The 20886-nt window shown below is 38.4% G+C and overlaps 1 protein-coding gene across 2 annotated transcripts in view; it reads left to right on the top strand.

Moving 5' to 3' along the window:
• Positions 1-1509: 1509 nt before the first annotated feature.
• CHID1 (chitinase domain containing 1) overlaps positions 1510-20886 on the top strand; it is a 99262-nt gene continuing 79885 nt past the window's right edge. The window contains exons 1-8 of one of the 2 annotated variants that reach the window (XM_068684531.1): positions 1510-1632; positions 3894-4060; positions 4742-4891; positions 5717-5849; positions 6856-6900; positions 8184-8290; positions 10100-10161; positions 19677-19769. In XM_068684531.1, coding sequence (XP_068540632.1) covers positions 3950-4060; positions 4742-4891; positions 5717-5849; positions 6856-6900; positions 8184-8290; positions 10100-10161; positions 19677-19769 — 701 coding nt within the window. In that variant the 5' untranslated portion in view covers positions 1510-1632; positions 3894-3949. Of the gene's footprint in view, positions 1633-1674; positions 1824-3893; positions 4061-4741; positions 4892-5716; positions 5850-6855; positions 6901-8183; positions 8291-10099; positions 10162-19676; positions 19770-20886 lie in introns of those variants that run through there. The other variant, XM_068684530.1, reaches the window with a different exon arrangement.

The following is a 20886-nucleotide window of genomic DNA, read 5'->3' as shown; positions in this document are numbered from 1 at the left end:
CCCCCAGGTGTCCTATCTTACTCAGGCACTATTTTTCAAAGGAATAGTAGTGTACAGACTGAAAACACAGAAGTAAAAGAAAGATACCCCCCTCTACCACCACCACCACCCACTTTTTTTTTTTTTTCCCATTGGTAAAATATGAGTCTCTGGAAGGACTCTCCAATACCTGGTAGATGTGTTAAAACTTCGGGTGCATCGTTACATCTAAGAGTAATGATCTGTGATTCTATTACAGGCAGCATGTACCATGTCAACTACCTGCAGCAAATCTTTGGATCTGCCTCACTAGGCTATGAGAAAGAGTGTCAGCAGGAGGGTATAGTAGGAACGCAACACAGGAAATGACAGATTTCATTATAGAGAAGCTGGAAACAAACCTAATTTTTCATCCCCTCCTGCCTTATCTCTGTCTTTCCTGCTATTGAGCAGTGTATCCTGGAAATGTTTAAAGTTTGTGAAAGATGAACAACATTTACAAAACAATAGAAAATACAGTACCCAATAGATTGCGACTTCAAGTACTTCAGTTATGCACCCTTTAAATTTGGGAGAGTTTGTATTTAAAAATGTACACTTTTAAGCATGCCTATTATGCAGTCCTATAAGATTAAAAAGGCACCACTTCTTCGTTGGAAGCTGAAGGTTTGAGAGATGTTTTGGTGACTAAAAAAATAGGATGAGACATTCCTTTTTCTTGCTTTTTAGTCTGCAAGGGTGTGGGTCCAAACCTGCTAATAAGCATCAGTTTTCTTTCTGAAGTCCTTGTGAGAATTTAAGAATTTAGGTGACAGAGGAAACGTACACGGACTCAGCTCTTGCCAGAAGGACCATGCATCTGGTTCATGGACAATACTTTTGTCCAGAGGAAAAATGCTTCTATTGTTCTATTCAATGATGAAGAATGTTCATGGTGATCTTAATTATATAAGAAGGAAAGAAAGAGATGGATAGATCAGGAAAACTTGCAGTTCTGCTTCTGGGAAGTGACACCAAGCTCTAACTAACGCAGAAAGTAGGTCTCAGAAAGGCTTCTGCTGGGAAGCACGGTGCCAAACACGCTAAGTTTTCCACTACATCACGATGCTGTTAACACAACCATTTTTATCAAGTCTTCCCATATGGTATTTATTCCCTATAAACAGCCCACGAAATAACAGGGTTACATCAAAATTTCCACTGCAGTAAAATTACTAACAGCAAGTTCATGCTACATGTTAAAGCATAAATGGTAGGTCAAAACAGATGATAAAATCTCAATTTGAAACACAAGCTTTTATTTTAAAGCCTGTTAATGCCCACCTGAGGCTTGACACACTTTCCACACACCAGGAGTTAGCAATATTACTTGATGACCCCCTCTACATGCAAAGACCCCCTCAGGTTTGGTCTATGCTATTTTTACTCCCCAGGACAGTGTGTGTAGTGTAGCCTAAACTCCCTACTTATTTATTATGAGCTAGAAGGAGGCAGGGAGAGCCTGTCTTGAGACAGCAGGGACATTAGACCGCCACCTCAGCCGCTCATCACCCCGCTGTCATCATGGCGCCCGGCTCCTAACCATCCCCTCAGCGCCTCCCCTCAGCCGGGAGGCGGTGCCGCCCGCCTCCATTTCCGAGGCGGCGGCGGGCGGTAGGTGGTGGCAGCGGCTCCACAGGGGAGGGAGACAGGGAAGGAAGGAAAGGAAGGAGGCGGGCGGTGGGATGGCGGCTTTCAGCCTGCCCCGCAGCCGGGAGGTGGCGGCACGGGCACAGAGGGTGGCCCAGTGGCCATGAGGGTGGTCCTAAGCGTGGCCCAGTGGCCCCAAAGGGGCTGGCCCCGGGGTAAGGCCGCGGCTGGGGCTTGCTCTGAGGGAGCCCGCGGGTGTGGCGGGCTGGCGGGAGGGCGCTGAGGTAAAAGAGAAAGCTTGGCTACCTCCGGAGACATGGGAGGCAATTCTTGGTCTTAAAGAAGAGAAGCTTCCACGAGGAAAGGGAATGCTGTTTGCACAACTTAGAAGCAGGTTTACTTTCACTCATTTCATCTCTGAATCTACCTTTTTCTAGTTTAAATTAAAAACATCAACAATTTGCATCATGGGTTTGCTTTACTAAGCAAAGTGTGTTACCTCAGACTACCACAGCAGCACTTAGAACCTTGTTTCTCTTTTAAAAATAATATATGAACAGATTTCCACATAGTTTCTGTGCTAGCCTCCAAGATTATTTAGATTTTTTTTTGGCTGCATCTTTTGGGCAGCCTCAGTCTATATCAGCTTTTTCTATTTAAAATAAAGTTGCATTTGAAACACCTGCCTAAAAGTGTTACTTCACGTGGAGGCTGTGATTAAGCAGGAGTTGCCACCTGGGTTAGAGAAACTCTGCCCTCAGACCAATTTATTAAAACAAATCATCTTAAATTTTGAATTTTTCTTTAGTGTCGGTTTTACAAGGACCTAAGCAGAGTCAATCTTTGATTTTGCGTGTTGGTTGTAATAGAACAGATAAAAAGCAAGAATGCCAAGCTCTTGGTGTTCTGCTTGGTTTAGTTAGTATGAAGAAAATAAAAAAACGTTGAAGGAAGGCTTGCTGAAGAAAACTGGAACGTCTACTTGCATAAAGCTTGCAAAGTTCATGCTTATAGTTTCCATAAAAAACATCTCAAGATTAACTTACTTGTGTTCTGGTAGTAGAGTGATGATGTCCACTTAATTTTCACTAAACCAATTTTATTAAAGAACATCCTATTAAGATAAGGTTCCTACCAAGGGTCAATGTTGGACTTTTGCTGGCAGAAACCATCGCTACAGGCTCAGCTCTTTGTATAGACTCAGGAGTGGATGTTGGCTTGTAGTAACTGGTGGATGGATATGATCTTGTCGAGGAAATGAGCATATTTTGATGTCTAATCAGAGTTCAGTGATGGATTTTTAAACTGTTGTGTTTTACCTGTTAAACACTAACTTCTCTTTAGGAAAGTGATACTGTTGCTAATTGTTTCTGAAAGTGAAATCAAACATCTCTAAATCAATATATACCAGCTTCTGGAAGAATTGATATCCTGTCCAAACTGTTAAGACTTGTATTGACTATTCAGGCTCTCAATTGTTCCTCTCTGCAGTAGTTTATAGATCCTGCCAAGCTAGATGGAACAGAGTAGATGCTATCAAGAGCAAACTCCTTTGACTAATCTTCTAGGAAGCAGAAAAGAATTACTAGTGACCTTACAAGAGAATTACTAGTGACCTTGAAGGCAAAGCAGAAGCATAACGCACTAGCTATAATTAATAATGAAACTTAAGTAGCACAATAATTTAGCTTTTGCCTCCCCCTCTTCCAGTGCTCCATCACCCTCACCGAGACATTATTCCGCCTGTTGGTGTGGAACTTCCTGTTATCCATTTTTTGACCATCACCTCCTTGACCACTGCAGAATTCTCTGCTTTTCAGAATCTCAGTGCTAAACCAGTCTTGTCCAAATATGTGTAGGGAAGTTCTCACTGTAGTAAAGGTGCTTAGCTATAAGCAGACAACTGCAGTTTTTTCTTATTTAGCTTGTGCATTGTCGGTTGGGTAGGGCAGAAACAAATTGTATCTCTTACATGCTATGGAGTAGGCAAGGCTGTGCTGTAATTGTTCTGGGCAGCAGACATTTATTGCAGCTTCAGCTGTGAAACCTTGTATTTCTTTATGGGTTCCTTAAAAGGAAAGCTGCAAGCATCCTACTGGCTTTTCCTGTGATACATGTAAGAATCTCTTAAAATATTCTGTTTTGCCACAAGAGCCAAGGTAGTATTAAAACAACTGCATTAGTAAGCCAGATTCTAGAGGGCAGAAGATAACACGAACACTTGACTCTTGTTAGAAAAGAAGACTGAATTTATTCTCTTAACTGTTACTCTTTTCTTTTTGCAGAGACTTGAACCCTTACATTTTCAGGGCAGGAGGAACTTGACACTGGGAGAAACACCATGAGGCTTCTCTGTACTTCACTATCTTTTTCTGTGATTTGCTGGCTAGCTGAAGGTACCTTGTCAAAAACAGATGCAAAGAAAGGTGCTACAAAAAAAATGGAAGAAAAGGTAAGATAAACAACTGAATGCTCATCTTATTTAACGTGTGCAGTGAACTAATCAGACTTTGAGAGATGGTAAAGTGATTCTCATTCTTTCCATATTGTATTAAAAGCAACCATGTGTTTCCAATAAAGCTTGTTCTCACAGATGAAACTACCTGAAACTGTCCATTTCAACTTTTCTGGGTTGAAACAAACTTTTTATTGATTTGCAGGATTGGCCATTATTAGTATTTAAGAGGAGTTTTTTCTCTGCTTTTGCATCATTTTCATGTTTTGTTGTCCTAGACCAGGATTTAGAAAGTGCTAATGTCAAAACGTGTCTAACTGCCAGGAATTGTACTAGACCCTCACTCTGACATTGAAAGTACTGTATTGCATGTTTAAACTGCTTGCAGAATTGCTTTTTATGCTGTGGATGTACTAGTCATCAGCTGTGGTGAATGATGTTTAATCTTACCAATTCTTGATTTATTTTTTTTTTAGCCTTGAAAACAAGGTAAGTTTACTGACAATGGCAAATCATTTCCAAGCTCTTTCCAGTTTTGCTTTTAAATCAAAATGTTCTGAATTATTTTAAAAGTGTGCAGTTTAATGTCATTTTGTTTTTTTTTTTGTTCTTTTTGAGGTCTGCTGCTCTTGAAAGTAGCTAGTGCACACGGTTCTAAAAACTGTCTTCTTGCCTCAGGTGCTGCACTCTGATAAAACAGTGCAGGAGCGGGGTCTGGTAGTTGTGGATCCAAAGGCAAAGGATATCATACTGGAGCACAGAAGTTACTGTTCCAAGAAGATGAAGGAAAGACACTTCTCAGGAGATGTTCTGGGATATGTTACTCCTGTAAGTTAATAAAACAAAATTGGTGCTTTGAATAAATATGCAGTAGACAGTACTAATATGAAGTCTTGCATCCCTGCTATAAAGCTATGTTTATAGTAGTAGGAGCTTCTGGTCTACAGTCACGTAGTCGGAGGATTATTCAAGTGCTGGCTTGGGATTCAGGTGGTCTCAAATCTGTGTTTTCCCACCTACCTCTTGAAGGGTATCTAGGTCATTCTGGTTTTGTCTCTGGTAAAACAGAAGTATTCATGTGTTCTTTATGATCAAGCCAGGTGAAGTTGCAGTAGAGTAATATTAGATCAATAATATTAAGTGTCCCCGTACTATGCAGTTACCAACTTGAACTTTCTAAATAAACAGTAAAAATTTTATACTGCTGTCAAACTGATCTCTTTTGCTATCCAGTTGCTATTATTCAAAGCATTCTCTCTTGAATAATAAATGTTGCTTCCTTTTGTTTAGAGAATGTTTTTTACTTGATTCATTCTTGCACTGCTCAAAAGAGAAATAGGTACCCCGTATACCTTTACCTTTCTCAATTTCTGTTGGACATAAATGCAGAGCCTGTAAATTCAAATGTCTGTTGGAATCTACATACAAATTTCTCTAGTTCAGGTGAATTTGTACAAACTGAAGATTGACATATAGCTGTCAGTTTTTAAAGATCTTTGTTATTTAAACAAAACACGTATTATAAGGGTTTCTCAAACTAACGAATGGGGATCTAGCAAATGATTGTTTGTGCTAGAGTTCTTATTGGTCAAAAAGTGGATTGTATATCTGGCTTGTGAGCCTCTCACTTTTTTTTCTTCTTTCTTTTGCAAGTGGAACAGCCATGGCTATGATATTTCCAAAATATTTGGAAACAAGTTTACACTAATCTCACCAGTCTGGTTACAAGTGAGAAGAAAAGGGAAGGAGAGGTTCCAGTTCACTGGGCTCCACGATGCTGATAAAGGTTTTCTTTTCTTTTCTTTGAATATGCATTACAAATACGATTGCTGTTCTTGTTGTGGACTGATGTGTAGTTCAGTAATATATGTATGTGGATTATTCTCACTCTGCCTCATGGTGAATTATTTTAATCCATTAAATTTTTGGAAAGTTTCTTTGAGAATGAGCTCTTTTCTGTGCTCACTTGCTTCCACCAATGCTCATGGTTTCTGTCCAAACAATAAGAAAGATTAGTTCTTCCAGCAGACTATGTACAAAGCCCCTTTCGAAAACGGAAGAAATAAAGAATCTGCACAGACAGAAGTAGTCCTTGGTGTTTGCACTGTGCAGTTATTTACTTGTTCATCTGCCCCCTCCTCACTACAGACAAAAAAACTTTGGGTGAGTTTGTTTTGTGAGTGAAAGATAAATTTACTCTGAAGATAACTTCCCTTCACAGCAGGTTCCATGTTTTAGTTAGTATGCTTTTAAATAATAACTAAGTAGTTTGTTTTTGAACTTGGTTGAAAGATAATGTCTGTGGAATCTCTTAAAGAGTTAAAGTTCTTATTATGTTAGTGCCTACTAACAAATTCATTCTAGTGCAAACACTGCCAAGAGCAAGTGATCATGAGTCTTGAAAGTAGCATCTTAAATTAAAAAACAAACAAAACCTAACCAAACAAAATGCATTCCTCCCAAGTGGTGATTGGTGCCTATGGAAGTGTTGTTTGCACTAGGCAGTGAGTTATTTTCCGTGCAGAATTGCAAGCAGCAAGGAGGATGGTTTGGGGAGAGACTCCTGTAAGATTGTAGTAAATACTAGTTGTGCTATGGTGGAGGTGAATAGCTTTACTTTCTGTATATCAAAGTCTGTTTCCCCTGCATTGCTTATGAAGTAATAGCCTGTGGCAGGAAGACAGATACAGTGAAACTGTGCTACATTATGTGAAGAGTGCTTCAAAATACATGGTCATTGTCAACATATCCGTATTTTAAAAGCTGTTCTCTTACTTGATACTGTTTGACAGGCTGGATGAAAGATGTCAGAAAAAACTCCAAAAACATCAAAATAGGTGAGCCTGGTTTTTGTGTTTACTTTTCATCTTCTTTGACTCCTAGCAGACCAAGGGGAAGCTTTGTTCCAGGTATATACAGAAGAGAGTTCACCTGAGCATAGCCGTAAGACAGAAGATGTCTGAAAAGTAAAGTAAAAGCAGTTAGCTATGAATAGTTAACTAATCAAAGTGTTAATCCTGTTGGTGCCCTAATATTTTGCTGTAGCTTCTTGTCTCTAGACAAACCCATAGCCACTGGGCCCTTTCTGGAGAGGTACTCTACACATAACGTGATATGCTTACCTGGGGAATAGTCCTCCAGCTTATTGCTCCAGCTTTAAAGAAAAGGAGAGAAAAAAATCCAAATTTGAGGCAATCAGACTTTCCTGCACCCTTTTCTTCTCTCGAAGCTGAAACCTCAGGGGAAATGTATTACACTGCTACAGTGATAATGGGATGCTGAACTCTTTACATTTGTCTATAGCAAGAATATTGTAGGGTGCTGAAGCCGGTGAAATTCTTGCTTCAGAAGGTAGTATGAAACTTGGAACAGATTAGAAAAATTGAATGCTCTGTCAGATATTCTAAATTACTTCAGCTGCCAGATGATAACACCTTTGAAGCCTCTCTAGACTTTTCAGAAATACTCTTAGGTCCTTGCTAGCTAGAAAGGGCTTAGACACAGTTTTGTATGAGTCGTTGGCATTTCCAGGGTGCATGTCAGCACGCCTGTCAACTGTTCCAACAGCAATTTTCTTGACTCTTGCCTTACTACATTTTTAGTGCTTTAAATGTGTTGGGGGGGGGGGAGGACACTCAAATGCTCATTACTTCCAAAATAAAAATTTGTCGTAGGTTATTGAGAGCAGCAAAAGAGTTAAATAATATAGGGCTATGTACATGAGAGCAAATTAGAATTCGATGCAAACTCTTCTCTCTCGCTGTTCTTGTGGTAGAAGAGAGGCACAATTTACGGAAGGGTTGCTGTTTCTCAATGATGTTCTTTAAAGTTTCTACTTGGGGCCCTAAGTGATAGTTCAGTTGTCAATTGAATAGACCTTTTCTTAAAACTTTCATCAATTATTCAGTAACGCTTAACCAACCATAAAACAAAGAAGATTGTTCTGCACTATCAATTTCAGTGCTGATAAAATGCAATGATCTTAGCTATGAAGTATGTTGATTGCTGGCTCCTGTTGGTATCTGCTATAAAATTACACTTCTCCATTTCTGCAGAAATATTTCAGTATATGTAATACATCTTTAGTTTTTCACTACCGATGGACTTCTTTGCTTGATAGTGCCTAGAATTTTGTTTGATGGCTGGACTTACCAAGACTTTGAGAGTGTTTTTGGCAGTGAAGATGAGATAGAGGAACTTTCCAAGAACATGGTTCTGCTAGCCAAGGTAAAAAGACCTTTAACCAATGCTTATAAAACAGTGTAATTTCCGATTCCTTCTTTGAAGTGTATTTTCTTATTTCTAGTAATTTTGTATTGTATAAAATTCTATTTGAAAAAGTAACAGCAGGATTCTTAGTAGTATATTCTAGTATGTGTCCAACTCCTGTACATATGAAGTACAGCAATACTTAAGTACTGTTGACTAGAAGTCTAAAGTGAGACTAAAGAGGTCTTATCACCATAAACTTGTTAAACTATCATTGGCAGTTGCATACTTTTGCCTGCTATAAGTCATAATTGATGAAATCTGTTCGACAGCTGATGTGCTGAGCAAGATTGAGGCAGCAATGGATGCCTGATAAGCATCTCATGGAGGTCATCTAGTGAGCCGATTGATTTTATTAGTAGAAATTAATAAATAAATTTGTTATTCATGGACTGAATTGGTTATTGCATTTTACTGAGAGGCTGAAAAAGGGTCATGGGTGCAATGAGTGCTTGCTGTTTGTGTTACAGGAGTAGGCTCAGACTCAGTGTGCTAAACCTAATGAGTTATTTGGAATAGCAAGAATAACTTGCTGGGTGTCTGTTACTGTACAGTTTTGTTTAAATCTGATAAAACAGCCTCCCCAGTCTCTTAACACTTCAAGGAAAGAAAAGAAGGTTTTCTTTAAGAACTGCATGCTGTTTGCTAAGGTTTTTTTTCTGGGCAGTCCTTCAGCCTAATGCTTTAGAGCTATGCTTGCGCAGGACTAGACAGGCTGCGCCCAATACATTCAGTTTAGTGGTTGTTTGATGATAGCCTGCCTAATTGCTGTCAGAATAAGAATCTTCACATTTGTTACAGGTTGTAAAGAAATCTTAACATGCTCTAGTGGAAGATGGATGTAGAGGTGAACTGAATACTTGTTTAAAATTTGTGACTGCTATGTCAATTCTAGGTCTTCCGTAGCAGTTGGCCTCTTAAGGAAGGGATACTCAAGTCCAACAGTATCCTTGATCATGCTAAACAAAGTTTCACAAGTTAAATTCTGGAATTATGGACATATTTATTATTCTAAATTAATTTGGAATTATGCATATGCCAAGTTAATATTTATATCTTGATATTCAATAACTCGTGACTTTTTTTCCCCAATATACACGTAAAGGGTTTCAAATGATTTGCTTAGCAAGTGACTTATGGAAAATGGACTCCACAATCAGTAAGATTGTAAAGTAGGTATGTTTATTCAGCTCTGGGCAGCACGTGGGGTAGTCCCACCAAAGTTGTGCACATGTGATGCATCAACTTGCCATGGTTTTATGCAGTAAAGAGTTATATATGCATGACGTTTCAAAATGCGCCTATACGTATGCATAACCTGTTCCTCCTTCGTATTAAAATTAGTTCATGAAGTCATTTCCATAAGCTCCTCCCATCCGTGCTTGTGCAGTGTCTCCTGGTGGTGGTTGCCAGGGGTCGTGGGGATGAAGGTTGGTGACTCTTCCTCGTCACCGCTAGTTGACCTCCTGTCTCTGCGCAGACTCAGTTGCTTCTTGGCTCTTGTCTATCCACAGGACCAGTTTCTGCCAGTTAAGATAGGCTCACACTCTTATCAAGAGACTAACCTTGGTAAGGGGCCCAAGGCTTCTTGCTTTAATTTGCACTATAGTTAGCCAAGACACTAAGTAACATCCACTAGTTTAATACTGTCAGTGCTCTATCTCTACTTCATAAGATTCTCCTATTGTATTATCTCTGATGAAAGTGTAAGCATAGTGATGAACTGTATATTGTTGTCAATTCCTTTTTTTTTTTTTTTTTTTTTAGAATGAAAACTTTGATGGTTTTGTAGTTGAAGTTTGGAGTCAGCTGGGAAATCAAAAGCAAAAGTAAGTACAAGTCTCTAGGATGCAATTCCCAAAAATCACCTATTGTAAAACATCTGTTTAAAGTTTAATTTGTCCATGTTGATTTGAATTTGTCATATTCTGTAAATAAATACGCTTTACACTAGGACAACTGAGATTGTTCCACTTGACGTAGAATTAAGGAGAAGAGTTAACTCTATTCTACAAGAGCTCAGAGGTAACATATTAATCTTCACAGTGGACCTATCAGACCATGTTAGCTTTTTATATTTCAGTTTTGCAAGATATTACTATTGTACAAGAGTGAAGAGGGTACCTCAGCACTTAGATGCTGGCACTGGCCTTTATTATATCACTGATTGATATGGGTTACTGGGTAGTTCTTGGAAGTGTGGTTACTTTCAAGAGCACCAGCTTTGAGTTAATTAGGAAATCTTCCAAAACTTTATATGGAGATCTTCTTGGTGTGCTGAAAGTAGAATCAAAATCCCCAACCTGAAGAAAACCTAGGGAGAAACTTACTTTCAGTTTTTGCAAGCACAACATTATTTTCTTTAAACTTTGGAGTAGCTGATCTATCTTTTAGTAATTCTGCTGTGAAGTTTCACAGAAACTGAATTTATGGTATGTGCTGAAACTAAAGGGCTTATCTATATTAAGTTGTTTCCTGACATGTTGTAATCTATTTTCCTTGAGCAAAAGCCCTTTGGCTGTCTTAACATCTTGGACAGAGTAAAGGTAAGGCAAGCTCCAAACTGCTTCTTCAGGAGGAAAAGGCAGAATGTGGGATGAAATGAATCATTCAATACAGCAATCTGAAAATTTTGCCTTGGGAAATTCAGACATCCATTCCTTAAAACACAGTATTCCTAATAGCTCTCTGGTGCTTAAAAGGTCTGGGAGGAAGAAATGGCCTAAAAGAAAGTGCCACAATGAAGTCTGCATTCTGTGGAAGACTTAACATTTCAAAAAGGTTTCTCCAGGATATTCTGTTTAGGATAATGGCTGGTAGTATGTGATAGGTATAGGATAGCTTATAGTTAAGAATATTGGCTGATGGTATGTAATAGTTATTTCTGGAATGGAGTGTGCTATTAAGGGGCTCCTACTGTTCCTTTGTTCCTAAGTATTGATTTTATAGGAATATGAAACTGCTGAATCTTTGTAGCCCTGCCAAGGGCTCTGTCATTTACACTGGAATGAATAAACCTTAAACTAGATGCTTGTGCTCACAACTGGGTAATTTGCCAGGTTGTTGCTGATGGATCCAGAGCTCAGTACAGAGATCACCTATTGCAATCTCCTAATAAGCCGGTCAATAAAGTGATTTAAGCAAATAGTAACTGCAAGCCAAACGTTGGGTGTAGTGGTCAGTTTATCTAGTGTTATTCAGTAAAACTGATGCTTTTCTTGTAAATTAACTTAGATGAATGTAAGTCAGAATATATTGCTGTAATTTTAAGGCTCCCTGAAAACCAATGTAAGCATACAAACAACAGAATCGTGTACTGCAAATGGTGAACAAGTATCAAACATACATATTTATTAGTTCCAGATTGAGTTTAATTCTTGCATGGTTAAAATGTTTTTTGTTTGCTTGTCCCATCTTGCATGGTAAGAACTGACTGTCGTAGATGAGTGCAGTTACTGCAGTCTTTGGTACCAGAATGCTATCTGGGCAAAGTTTAGAAGCATCACTTACATATTCAGTGTTTTTCAGTTATTGTTAAACAGGAATGTGAAGTATTTCCCATACCTTAGAGAAGAAGAGGGTGATTCTCATGAAGCAGACTGGTAACTGTCTCCATTGCTCTGAGCCCATAATGCTTGATTATATGTGGCCACCTGTGAGCAAGATTTCAGGATTATCCTAACCAAAAGTCTGAAAGCATAAGTTTGGCAGAAAAACCTGAGTAGAAACAAAAGTTATGAGCTGCATATTTTATTCTTCAACACCATTTTTGATTTAACAAGTGTAAACCCACCTGTGTTTTCTTTCATTTTATTGCCACCGCCTTAGAAATGGTTGGGGTGCTTAAGATGCAAAATGCTTTGCCTACTCAAAGAAAAATATTCTGAAAAAGAATAGTCTAGGCAGCATGCTGAAGTGAAGCTACCCTAATGTGTGAAGTAGCAGTTATTTTTCCTCCTACGAGGAGCGGCTGAGGGAGCTGGGCTTGTTCAGCCTGGAGAAGAGGAGGCTCAGGGGCGACCTTATCGCTCTCTACAGATACCTTAAAGGAGGCTGTAGAGAGGTGGGGGTTGGCCTGTTCTCCCACGTGCCTGGTGACAGGACAAGGGGGAACGGGCTAAAGTTGCGCCAGGGGAGTTTTAGGTTAGATGTTAGGAAGAGCTTCTTTACTGAAAGGGTTGTGAGGCATTGGAACAGGCTGCCCAGGGAGGTGGTGGAGTCACCATCCCTGGAAGTCTTCAAAAGACGTTTAGATGTAGAGCTTCATGATATGGTTTAGTGGGGACTGTTAGTGTTAGGTTAGAGGTTGGACTCGATGATCTTGAGGTCTCTTCCAACCTAGAAATTCTGTGATTCTGTGATTTTGTGAAAGTAGGAGAAGCACTTCATTAAAATTTTGTCTCATGATACTTGTAAGTGAAGGGACTCTTGTTTTTACAAAAACAGTCGGTTGCTCTGCTGCTTACTCGCTCTAGAACTGGATTGCTTGGTATCCCGTGTCACAGGGAAATTCCCTGTCAGTGATTTTTGGAGTGAACAGGTGCTTTGAACAGATGTTAAGGGCAGAATTAAGTGAACTTAGCATCTTGTCAAGCCTGATTTTTTATTTTTATTTTTTAAATGCATATTGAGTGCTTTTACTCTGAGATCTCTTAATTTCCCTTTGAATAGCAGAGCAGAACTAGTCCTGATAAAATAGGTAAGGCATCGACTGCCCCTTTGCTTCACTTGGTCCTGACAGTAAATTAGAGCAGCCCATGACCTCTTTAGTCCACAGAGTGGCAGTATTGTAACGTGATTCATACGTGATCCTTGTCTGATTGTATCTTCAAAGCAACAGCCACCACTAGTAAAGCATGTTCTTAACATTAGAAGATTTAGGGACAATTGGCAGGTAGGTGTCAACACAGAGATGACCCTTTATCCTTTGGAGATGCAAAGCCTTGATAGAACAGGAATTGTATATGTTCCATATGGAGCATGGGTATTAACTGTTAGGTACATTGTGTAGGATTTCCTCATTCAGATCCTTCAAGGTCAAACACCTGAAAACAGCTTAACCTATTCTTAGGTAAAGGAATAAAAGATCATAATGATGCTTCTAGGCACCGATAGTGTCTGCCTTCAAATTGCTTCCAGAGCTGTGTGAAAGTACAAGGAGACCTGCCTAACTAATACAATTTATTCCTACCACTTACTGTGAATGTGTGTTAGTTTAAAAATAATAATAATAAAAAATCACATGGTGCTTTTTCCCCTAAAATACACAGAATAGTCTTAAGCTTGCATAAGCAGTCAACAACAAGTTAGGGAGATTCAACACAGGTGCATAAAACTATTTGGGGTTAAGCTGCAGCTATCAACTTACCTTATAAAATGACAGAGGAAACTGGAACTCTGAAATTCTCCTTTCGGATTGGTGTTGGGATCTATGTTTTTAAAAAGTAATTTAAAGAGCATTATGCTTTTCATTTTTAAAAACCCGGAGTAAGTGGATGTTCTAGCTATTAAATGCATAAATCATAAAATGGCACTCAATTATTCTAGTGCGTCCTTTTATGTATCCACATTGAGGAGAAAGCCATGGAAATGGTTTCTGGTTTTAGTACCATTATGAAAAGACCCATGATGCCATTTTTTGGGCTGCCTTAGTGGTGCAGGGATACTTACAGCACAGGTTTCTTTATCAGACAGTGTCTAGAGAGTGAGATTTGCTTATGGAACTTTTGTTCTTGATCTACAGTTAGGAAGAACTTTTTCTTTGGCAGTGTTTCAGCTGTAACATCAGCATCCGCTCTCTAAAGACGATGTGCCGTGATACTTTTTGGCAGAGGTATTTGCTATTAAATATGAGTGTACCAGTATCTCTTGAGGCAGATGAGGCTGCAAAGGAATCTAGAAAAATGAACTTCCTGAAGGCCTTGTGACTATGAAGTTTTGTAAGTGTCTCTGCATAATTAGTAGTCCATAAGGTCTCTCACCAGCCTCTTCGAGAACCTGTAATCACTGCGAATTTTTAAGAAGAGGCAAACTGATCTACTTCCTTTTCAGCACTTTGCATCTTTCTAGAAAAAAAATCCTGATTTTTTTGTTTCTCATGGCATCATTGGCAAAAAAATGGAAATTTCTCTTGCAAGGAATGAGTAGTTGCCTAAAAAGAGCTTTCAGTTTCTAGTTTATCCTAGCTAGTATTCCAGAAGTGAAATGTTGCTAGGAAGTTATATTGCTGGCATCTAGCAAGACATGAAATTATGTAGTCTTAGATTCACTATGTGTCTTACGTTAACATCTTGTTAAGCAGAACCAACTTAATTCATTTTTTGTTTTCAAGAACAAAAACTTAATGTTGTAATCATTCTTATTTGGGGCTAGGATTGCTGTTTGTTCTTGCTCTGTAATGCTCAGAAAAGTGAAGCCTTAAATTATATTAGTCCTTCATGCTATTTTCTCTTATATAATCATTTAATTTTTTTTTTTTAAACTGAGTGTAAATTTTATATAAGAGAATTATGTGCCTGGATATAGCTGCCTGGCTTTATGCTAAATTACTGAAGCAGCCTGGTCTCTGGCTGCTCATGTAGGATGTGAGGGCCCTGGATGCCTGGAGGCTTGAACAGCAATCGTGTATGTGTATTTTGTATACCTTTGGATGTCTAAAATGGCATTAGATTCTCAGATTTAAATGCTGAAATACCACCTATTCCATCTGAATAACCTGGATTGCGCAGAATTGTGCGTGTGGACCTAAGTTGTAGGGGCCTAACACTGACCAGATCAGGTTGCAGTAAATGTACAGGTACGTTGGAGAGCCCTCTGTACGTACCTCCTTCTTTCCTGTGGTTTCTGAGAATAGAAGCTCCTAATTACTGATACCCAAATAAGTAAAGTAAAATTTGTGAGATAAAAGACTCCATCTAACTGCAAGGAAATGTTCTTTGCTCCTTTCTGTCTTGCTGACAATCACTGCACAGTGAAAAAGTACTCAGCTTTACATCTTTTATTCTAACACATAGGAAATTACTTTCTGAACAAAAGTCAAAATCAACTAAGGTATCCAGTGCAAACATTACCTTAATTCTAATATATTTTACTGCCTTTTACTGTTTAAGCCTGCTTCCTAATTATGCAATTGTCTTTTTTTATCTAAAACTTTATTGATTTTATTATTTTATCGACTTTATTATTTTATTGAAAAAAAAAGTCAGTTATTCATGCTGTGGTGATTAAGGTTAGAAAATTACACATGGCAAAAATACTGAGATAGCAGGAGAGCTTCTGCTTTCTCAGTGTATTTAGTTAACAAGCAGACAGGACAATGTCTCCTTTGCTAATCTCACGTATGGATTTATTATGTGGATTTTTTTTTTTTTTTGCTTCTTTTATTCCCCCCAACCTGGGTCATGTTATTAAAAAAAAAAAAAAAAGGCATGAATGTGCCCATCAAAATCTCATAGTGTACACAGGGTACACATCATTCTGCTCTGTCTGGCATCAGCTGACAGATGGCACTGCCATCACACAGAATCAGTCTGAAAAATATGATTTTTGATGCCACGTGCTGCAAATCTTGCAGAAGATGACCTTCAGACATCTTATGAATGCTGGTAGGAATATAGGAGCAAAAAGCTCTTCTGGCAGTTCTATTCTTCATGTTAGTCCCTGAAAAAATTAATCTATTAATCAAAGATTTGTCATAATTCACTCCAGTTTCCTGGTATTAACTAGGCAATGAAATGGCACAAAAGGGCAATTTCTTCTTGAAGCAGACAGCTTTATTCTGTCCAATTTTCTTGACAAGGCATAAATTTCAGGGAGCACTGACTTGCACAAGAAAGTGGCAGAAGTTGGAAAGTTGCAGGGTTCTGAAGGGTCAGGTAACTGAAGGGGAGGATCTAACAGTCTTAAGCATCTTCTGTGAGGCTTTTCAAATACAATGACAGCTTGTTTTTATGCATCGAAGTAAATTGTTAGAGGATGTCCCAAATACAATAGAGTAGCAGTGTTAGGAAAAAGTGAGTTCCAAAAAAACCCTTTCTCTCAAACTTTGGGTGAGGAAAATTTGGAGGTGTTCATACTTCATAGGGGACAAGATACTTCAAGATCATGAATGTTTAAAAACTGACCTTCCACATGATAGTGCTAATAGAAGTGCCTGACAGTGTAGGATTGAGGTGGACCTTAATGAGCTTAAGATGGTCTTAAAGCTGCCAATGTCTTAGTAACTACTCTAAAGTAAAATTTGACAATGCTGAAGTCTCCGGTAAATATTTAATGTAGCCTTTTCAGGAAGACTGATACTATTCCTAATTCCCTGCACTTTGTTATAATGTTTAAAATGTCAGTAGTTCCTTCAAAATTACTGGTGGTAATATGGGAAAATGTTGTGTTAGAACATTGGAAAACACTACTGGGAGCCAGAAAAGTTTTAATTTATAGCACATGATAACTGAGCATTCTGCTATTGCTGTTTCAGGCAGTAGGGTAGAGTGCACATTTGATTTACATAATTATCTCGTCTGATAGATAGAAGTGAGCCTAAATGAGGTCTGACCGTTAATCCAGTGTGATTTGCTAATAAAGGTCTTGGAGCCAAGAGACCTGGCTTGACAGGTTAATGGGTAGATGTTAATCTAGGTTTCTTGTTTAAGAATCTGTCCTACTATACCTTTTCTTTCTGACCTACTCCTAGTTGAAGTTAACTTTCTTTGTTTAAAACAATATTGCTTGGATTTGTTGGAGGAAAGATGGGAGGTGGAAGCTGTTTTGAAGGAATTTGCTTTTAGTTAGTCCTGTCTGCTTGCTCAAAAATAAAGAGAAATCCCAAACATGCCTCTGGCCCTGTATCAGGCCTCAAATCTCTGCCCTTCGTTTACAATTGCAGAGTTGCTGTATGCCAGGCTTGCTTATGCTGCATGCCTTTCCAGTTCAAAAGTGTGACTACTTCTGTGCACTCTTTTTGTGAGTGCATCACTGCTTTTGTGAGTGTGTGTGTGTGTGTGCATGTGTGTGTATATATATATATATATTTTTTTAACCTCTGCTGACCTGCTGAACCACGAGCATCTAACTTTGCAGAGGAAGGGAGGAACCTTGGATTTAACATTGACTTGACTTTTTTTTCTTCTGCATCTGGTTCAAAATAATTCCAGCTGCCTTTCTTATGCTGCATCAGTACACCAAAGTGTTAGGAGCTGGGGCAGATATGTGAAACTGCAGCAGGAGTTGTGGTGTCAGCCTTGCTTCTAAATCAAAAAAAAAAAAGTGTTACCTTGATGTTGCGCCTATGTTATATTTTTGTCCTATTTTGCCCCTCTTTCTCTCCCTTTACCCTCTAAACAATTTAAAGTCAGAAGATGCTTTTTACAGTGCAGAGATCTCAGAGTTCCTACAGCTAACAAGGACCCAGGTAGAGAAGAGATCCTGCTGGTGAAGAGTGCAGAATAATCTCAGTGCTAGAGGAATTGATTCTTTGATCAAATTCATCTTAAAAGTAGCATCTTTGACATCTTATAAAGAGTATATTTGTACTACTTCGGCCATAATTAGCTAAAAGGTCACTTAGCCATGAGACAGAAACAGTATTAAAGAAGGCTTAGCTAGTTCTAATACTGATTATAGTTTTCGATAGGACTGTGTCATGTGGGAGCTGTGATGTGTATGTTGGAGTCGATAAATGTGTTATTGTTGTAATTTTGAATGCTTTCCGTGGAAAAGGATTCTTTGCCATAATTGATTTGTCTGAATAGTGACACTCTTAATGTGAAATGCAGTATGGTAAGGAATGGGAGGGGAAGCTGTTGCTTTCCCAGCATAAGAATGCTAGGAGTATGTGCTGCAGATGGGCTAAGAGCTGATACCTGTAATTTTGTGTCCCCCCTGGATGAGAAATACAGGTGATTGTCCTGGTTCATTGGCAAGAGGTGTTCAGCATAGCCAACTTGCAGACTGTAAGCACAAAATGTTGATGGTATTGGGAAAGTAATAAAAATTGCTTTTTTTGTTTTGTTTGGTTTTGCCAAGGATTTGAGAGTTTTTTGTAGCATTCCTCTGAAGTTTTCAGTGGGTATTGAACTGTTCCAGCAAAAATTAAAATAGTTGGTTACTTTATTTGAATAGAGTCCACATTGTGTAAGTCAAACATCGTTAATTACCATGATGGATAATTTTGCAGAAAATCAATGATTTTAGAAGAATACTCCTAGGATGATACTGCCTTGAAGGGATGTTGCAGTACCAGAATTGTTTTTGAATGTTCGGGTCTAATCTTGGTTGATAAGTGCAGCAAGCAACTTGTTTGCTTGTGTATATCCTGACTTTCCTGCTCCAGCTCTTCCAGCCTGCTGAAGTGGGCTGTGGAGTTGCTTTCTACTCAAGTTTAAGCATTTAAGCATATCTCTGAACAGATCTAGTATTTCCTGCTGATAGCTGCCTGCCTTTGTGGATCTACTCTGCTGATGGATAAATAGGGAAGTTGATATTGTTCTGAAGATGTAAATGATATAAAACACACAGAAGGGCCATGTTTGTGGTGTGAATTGAAGGTCACATTGGACTTCTCTTAAGGTGAAAATAATAACCATTAAACTTTCTCATTTCTGCAGTCTGCTGTTAACATACTCTTCAAGTTGAGAAGGCTAGAAACAGTTTTTGTGAAGAGACTTTTGGAATTTATTATTCTATTGAAATAAGGATGTGAAAATAGCTTTTGTGAGAAATCTTAAAATTACGCATATGGGAGATGATTCTTCCAGATATGACATTTTCAAGTCATTTTGTAGTTAAACAGTAATATATTGAGAAACAAAACAAAAACAAACAACAACAACAACAAAAATCACAGATATTTGAGGCCTCTTTCTAGAGACATGCCTTGAAGACTGCATGTCTTGCTGTGAAAGCATCTTTACAGATTCTCAGATCTCATGTGTGGTAGTACAGTAGCAACTCGATTCTATTCAACAGTTGCTTGTTCCAGAACAGTGTTTTTATTGATTAATCCTTTTTACTGAATATGACTTCAAGGGGTAACCTGCTCTGGTAAGATGCACTGATTTTATGTGCTAACAATGCATCATTAGGTTACAACAAAATGTATTAGCTGTAAGGAGGTCACAGGATACAATAAAACTATCTCCAGCAGTTCAGCGTTCCTAGTCCTGTAAGAGAGTAAACTCTTTTTAGTCTGCCTTTAATCTTCTGCTATGGTCATTCACTAGAAAACATGTTTGGATCTCTTGCCAGCTGCATCTTTTCAATTATTTCTGCTGTTATCTGTTAACTTGCTCTTGTCAATCAGTAGCACCAGTTTTCTGTCTGTCCCCCTAACACTATGTTTACATTTCAGGGAGCTGATTCACTTGCTCGTTCACCTTTCTGAAGCTCTCCATGAAGCAGAACTAAAACTCATACTGGTCATCCCTCCTGCAGTTGCAGCAGGGTGAGTATTCCTATTTAAATAGCAGGTTCCAGATGAGAAATGCTTGCCTGTTACACAGTAAAATCAAAGCTTTGTTTGTAGCTATGCTGCTTAAATGAAAAAAATAGTTTGAGGTAGTCATGTCTTCATGCATGTTGCACTGTGGAGTCTTAGTAATTACATGGGATTGCGTATAACTTAGAACTTTTGATACGAAAATAACTTGTGAAAGGACCTCCTATTGTGGTGTTAACCCATAATGTCTGGTAAGAACTTCCAGGAGAAGAGCAAAGCAATTGTGGAGCTTAATGACTTGTTGCCAAGGAGTGAAAAGGATATCATAAAAGTAGCATATAAAAAGCTTTCTGAGCCTCTGGGCACAATTTCAGCAATGATAGATTATGCTTGTTCTTGAAGCAAGACAGGTAGAGCTACAGGAAGGAATTATATCTGTATGTTGTCAAGTCAATCTGTATGTGCGGTGTTTTTTCTAAAATTATTTGTTTTGACTTGGTAATTCATATGTACCAAAAATGCATTTAGTAAGAGGATACTATTTAGAATTGTTAATTATTCTGCTTATTTGTGCAGTGATTTGAATCTGATATATATGCCAGTTGATAAGCTGCTTCTGGTTCAATAACAGTAAGGAATTCTTATCTTTCCATATTTATAGCAGATATTTACTTCCTAAGTTATATTTGCTGGGGGACAAAGAAATCTACCACCAACAAAAAATGGAAAGTGAGAATGTAGTTTCAGTATATGTGAAAGGAATTTGGATCTTTTTTTATAGTTTTACATTTTTAATAAAAGATTCTACATTGTCTTCGAGACATATGATAAAACAGTGATTCTTCCATTCTGTATATCTCTAGTACTATTGTACTACTTTTTCTGAAGGCCAATGGATCTGCAGTATTTCTATATTTCAGGAGATTGATCATGTGAAACACTGAAGGATGAGACTATCAGTGATTATACCCACATAAGAGTGAGGAGATAGAACTGAAGCCATTTGGGTGGAGGGTGATTCAGAAGATTAGCAGAGTAATAGAACTGTAGTGCTGTCATTTCAAATTGAAGTCTGGGCAATGCTAATGCTATAAAGCTTTAATAGCAGGAGTTTTGCCAATAT

This window comes from Anas acuta, chromosome 5 (genome assembly GCF_963932015.1).
Source record: "Anas acuta chromosome 5, bAnaAcu1.1, whole genome shotgun sequence".
NCBI classification, from domain to species: domain Eukaryota; kingdom Metazoa; phylum Chordata; class Aves; order Anseriformes; family Anatidae; genus Anas; species Anas acuta.
Note: the sequence above shows the minus strand (reverse complement) of the source record. Positions and strands in the feature narration are given on the sequence as shown.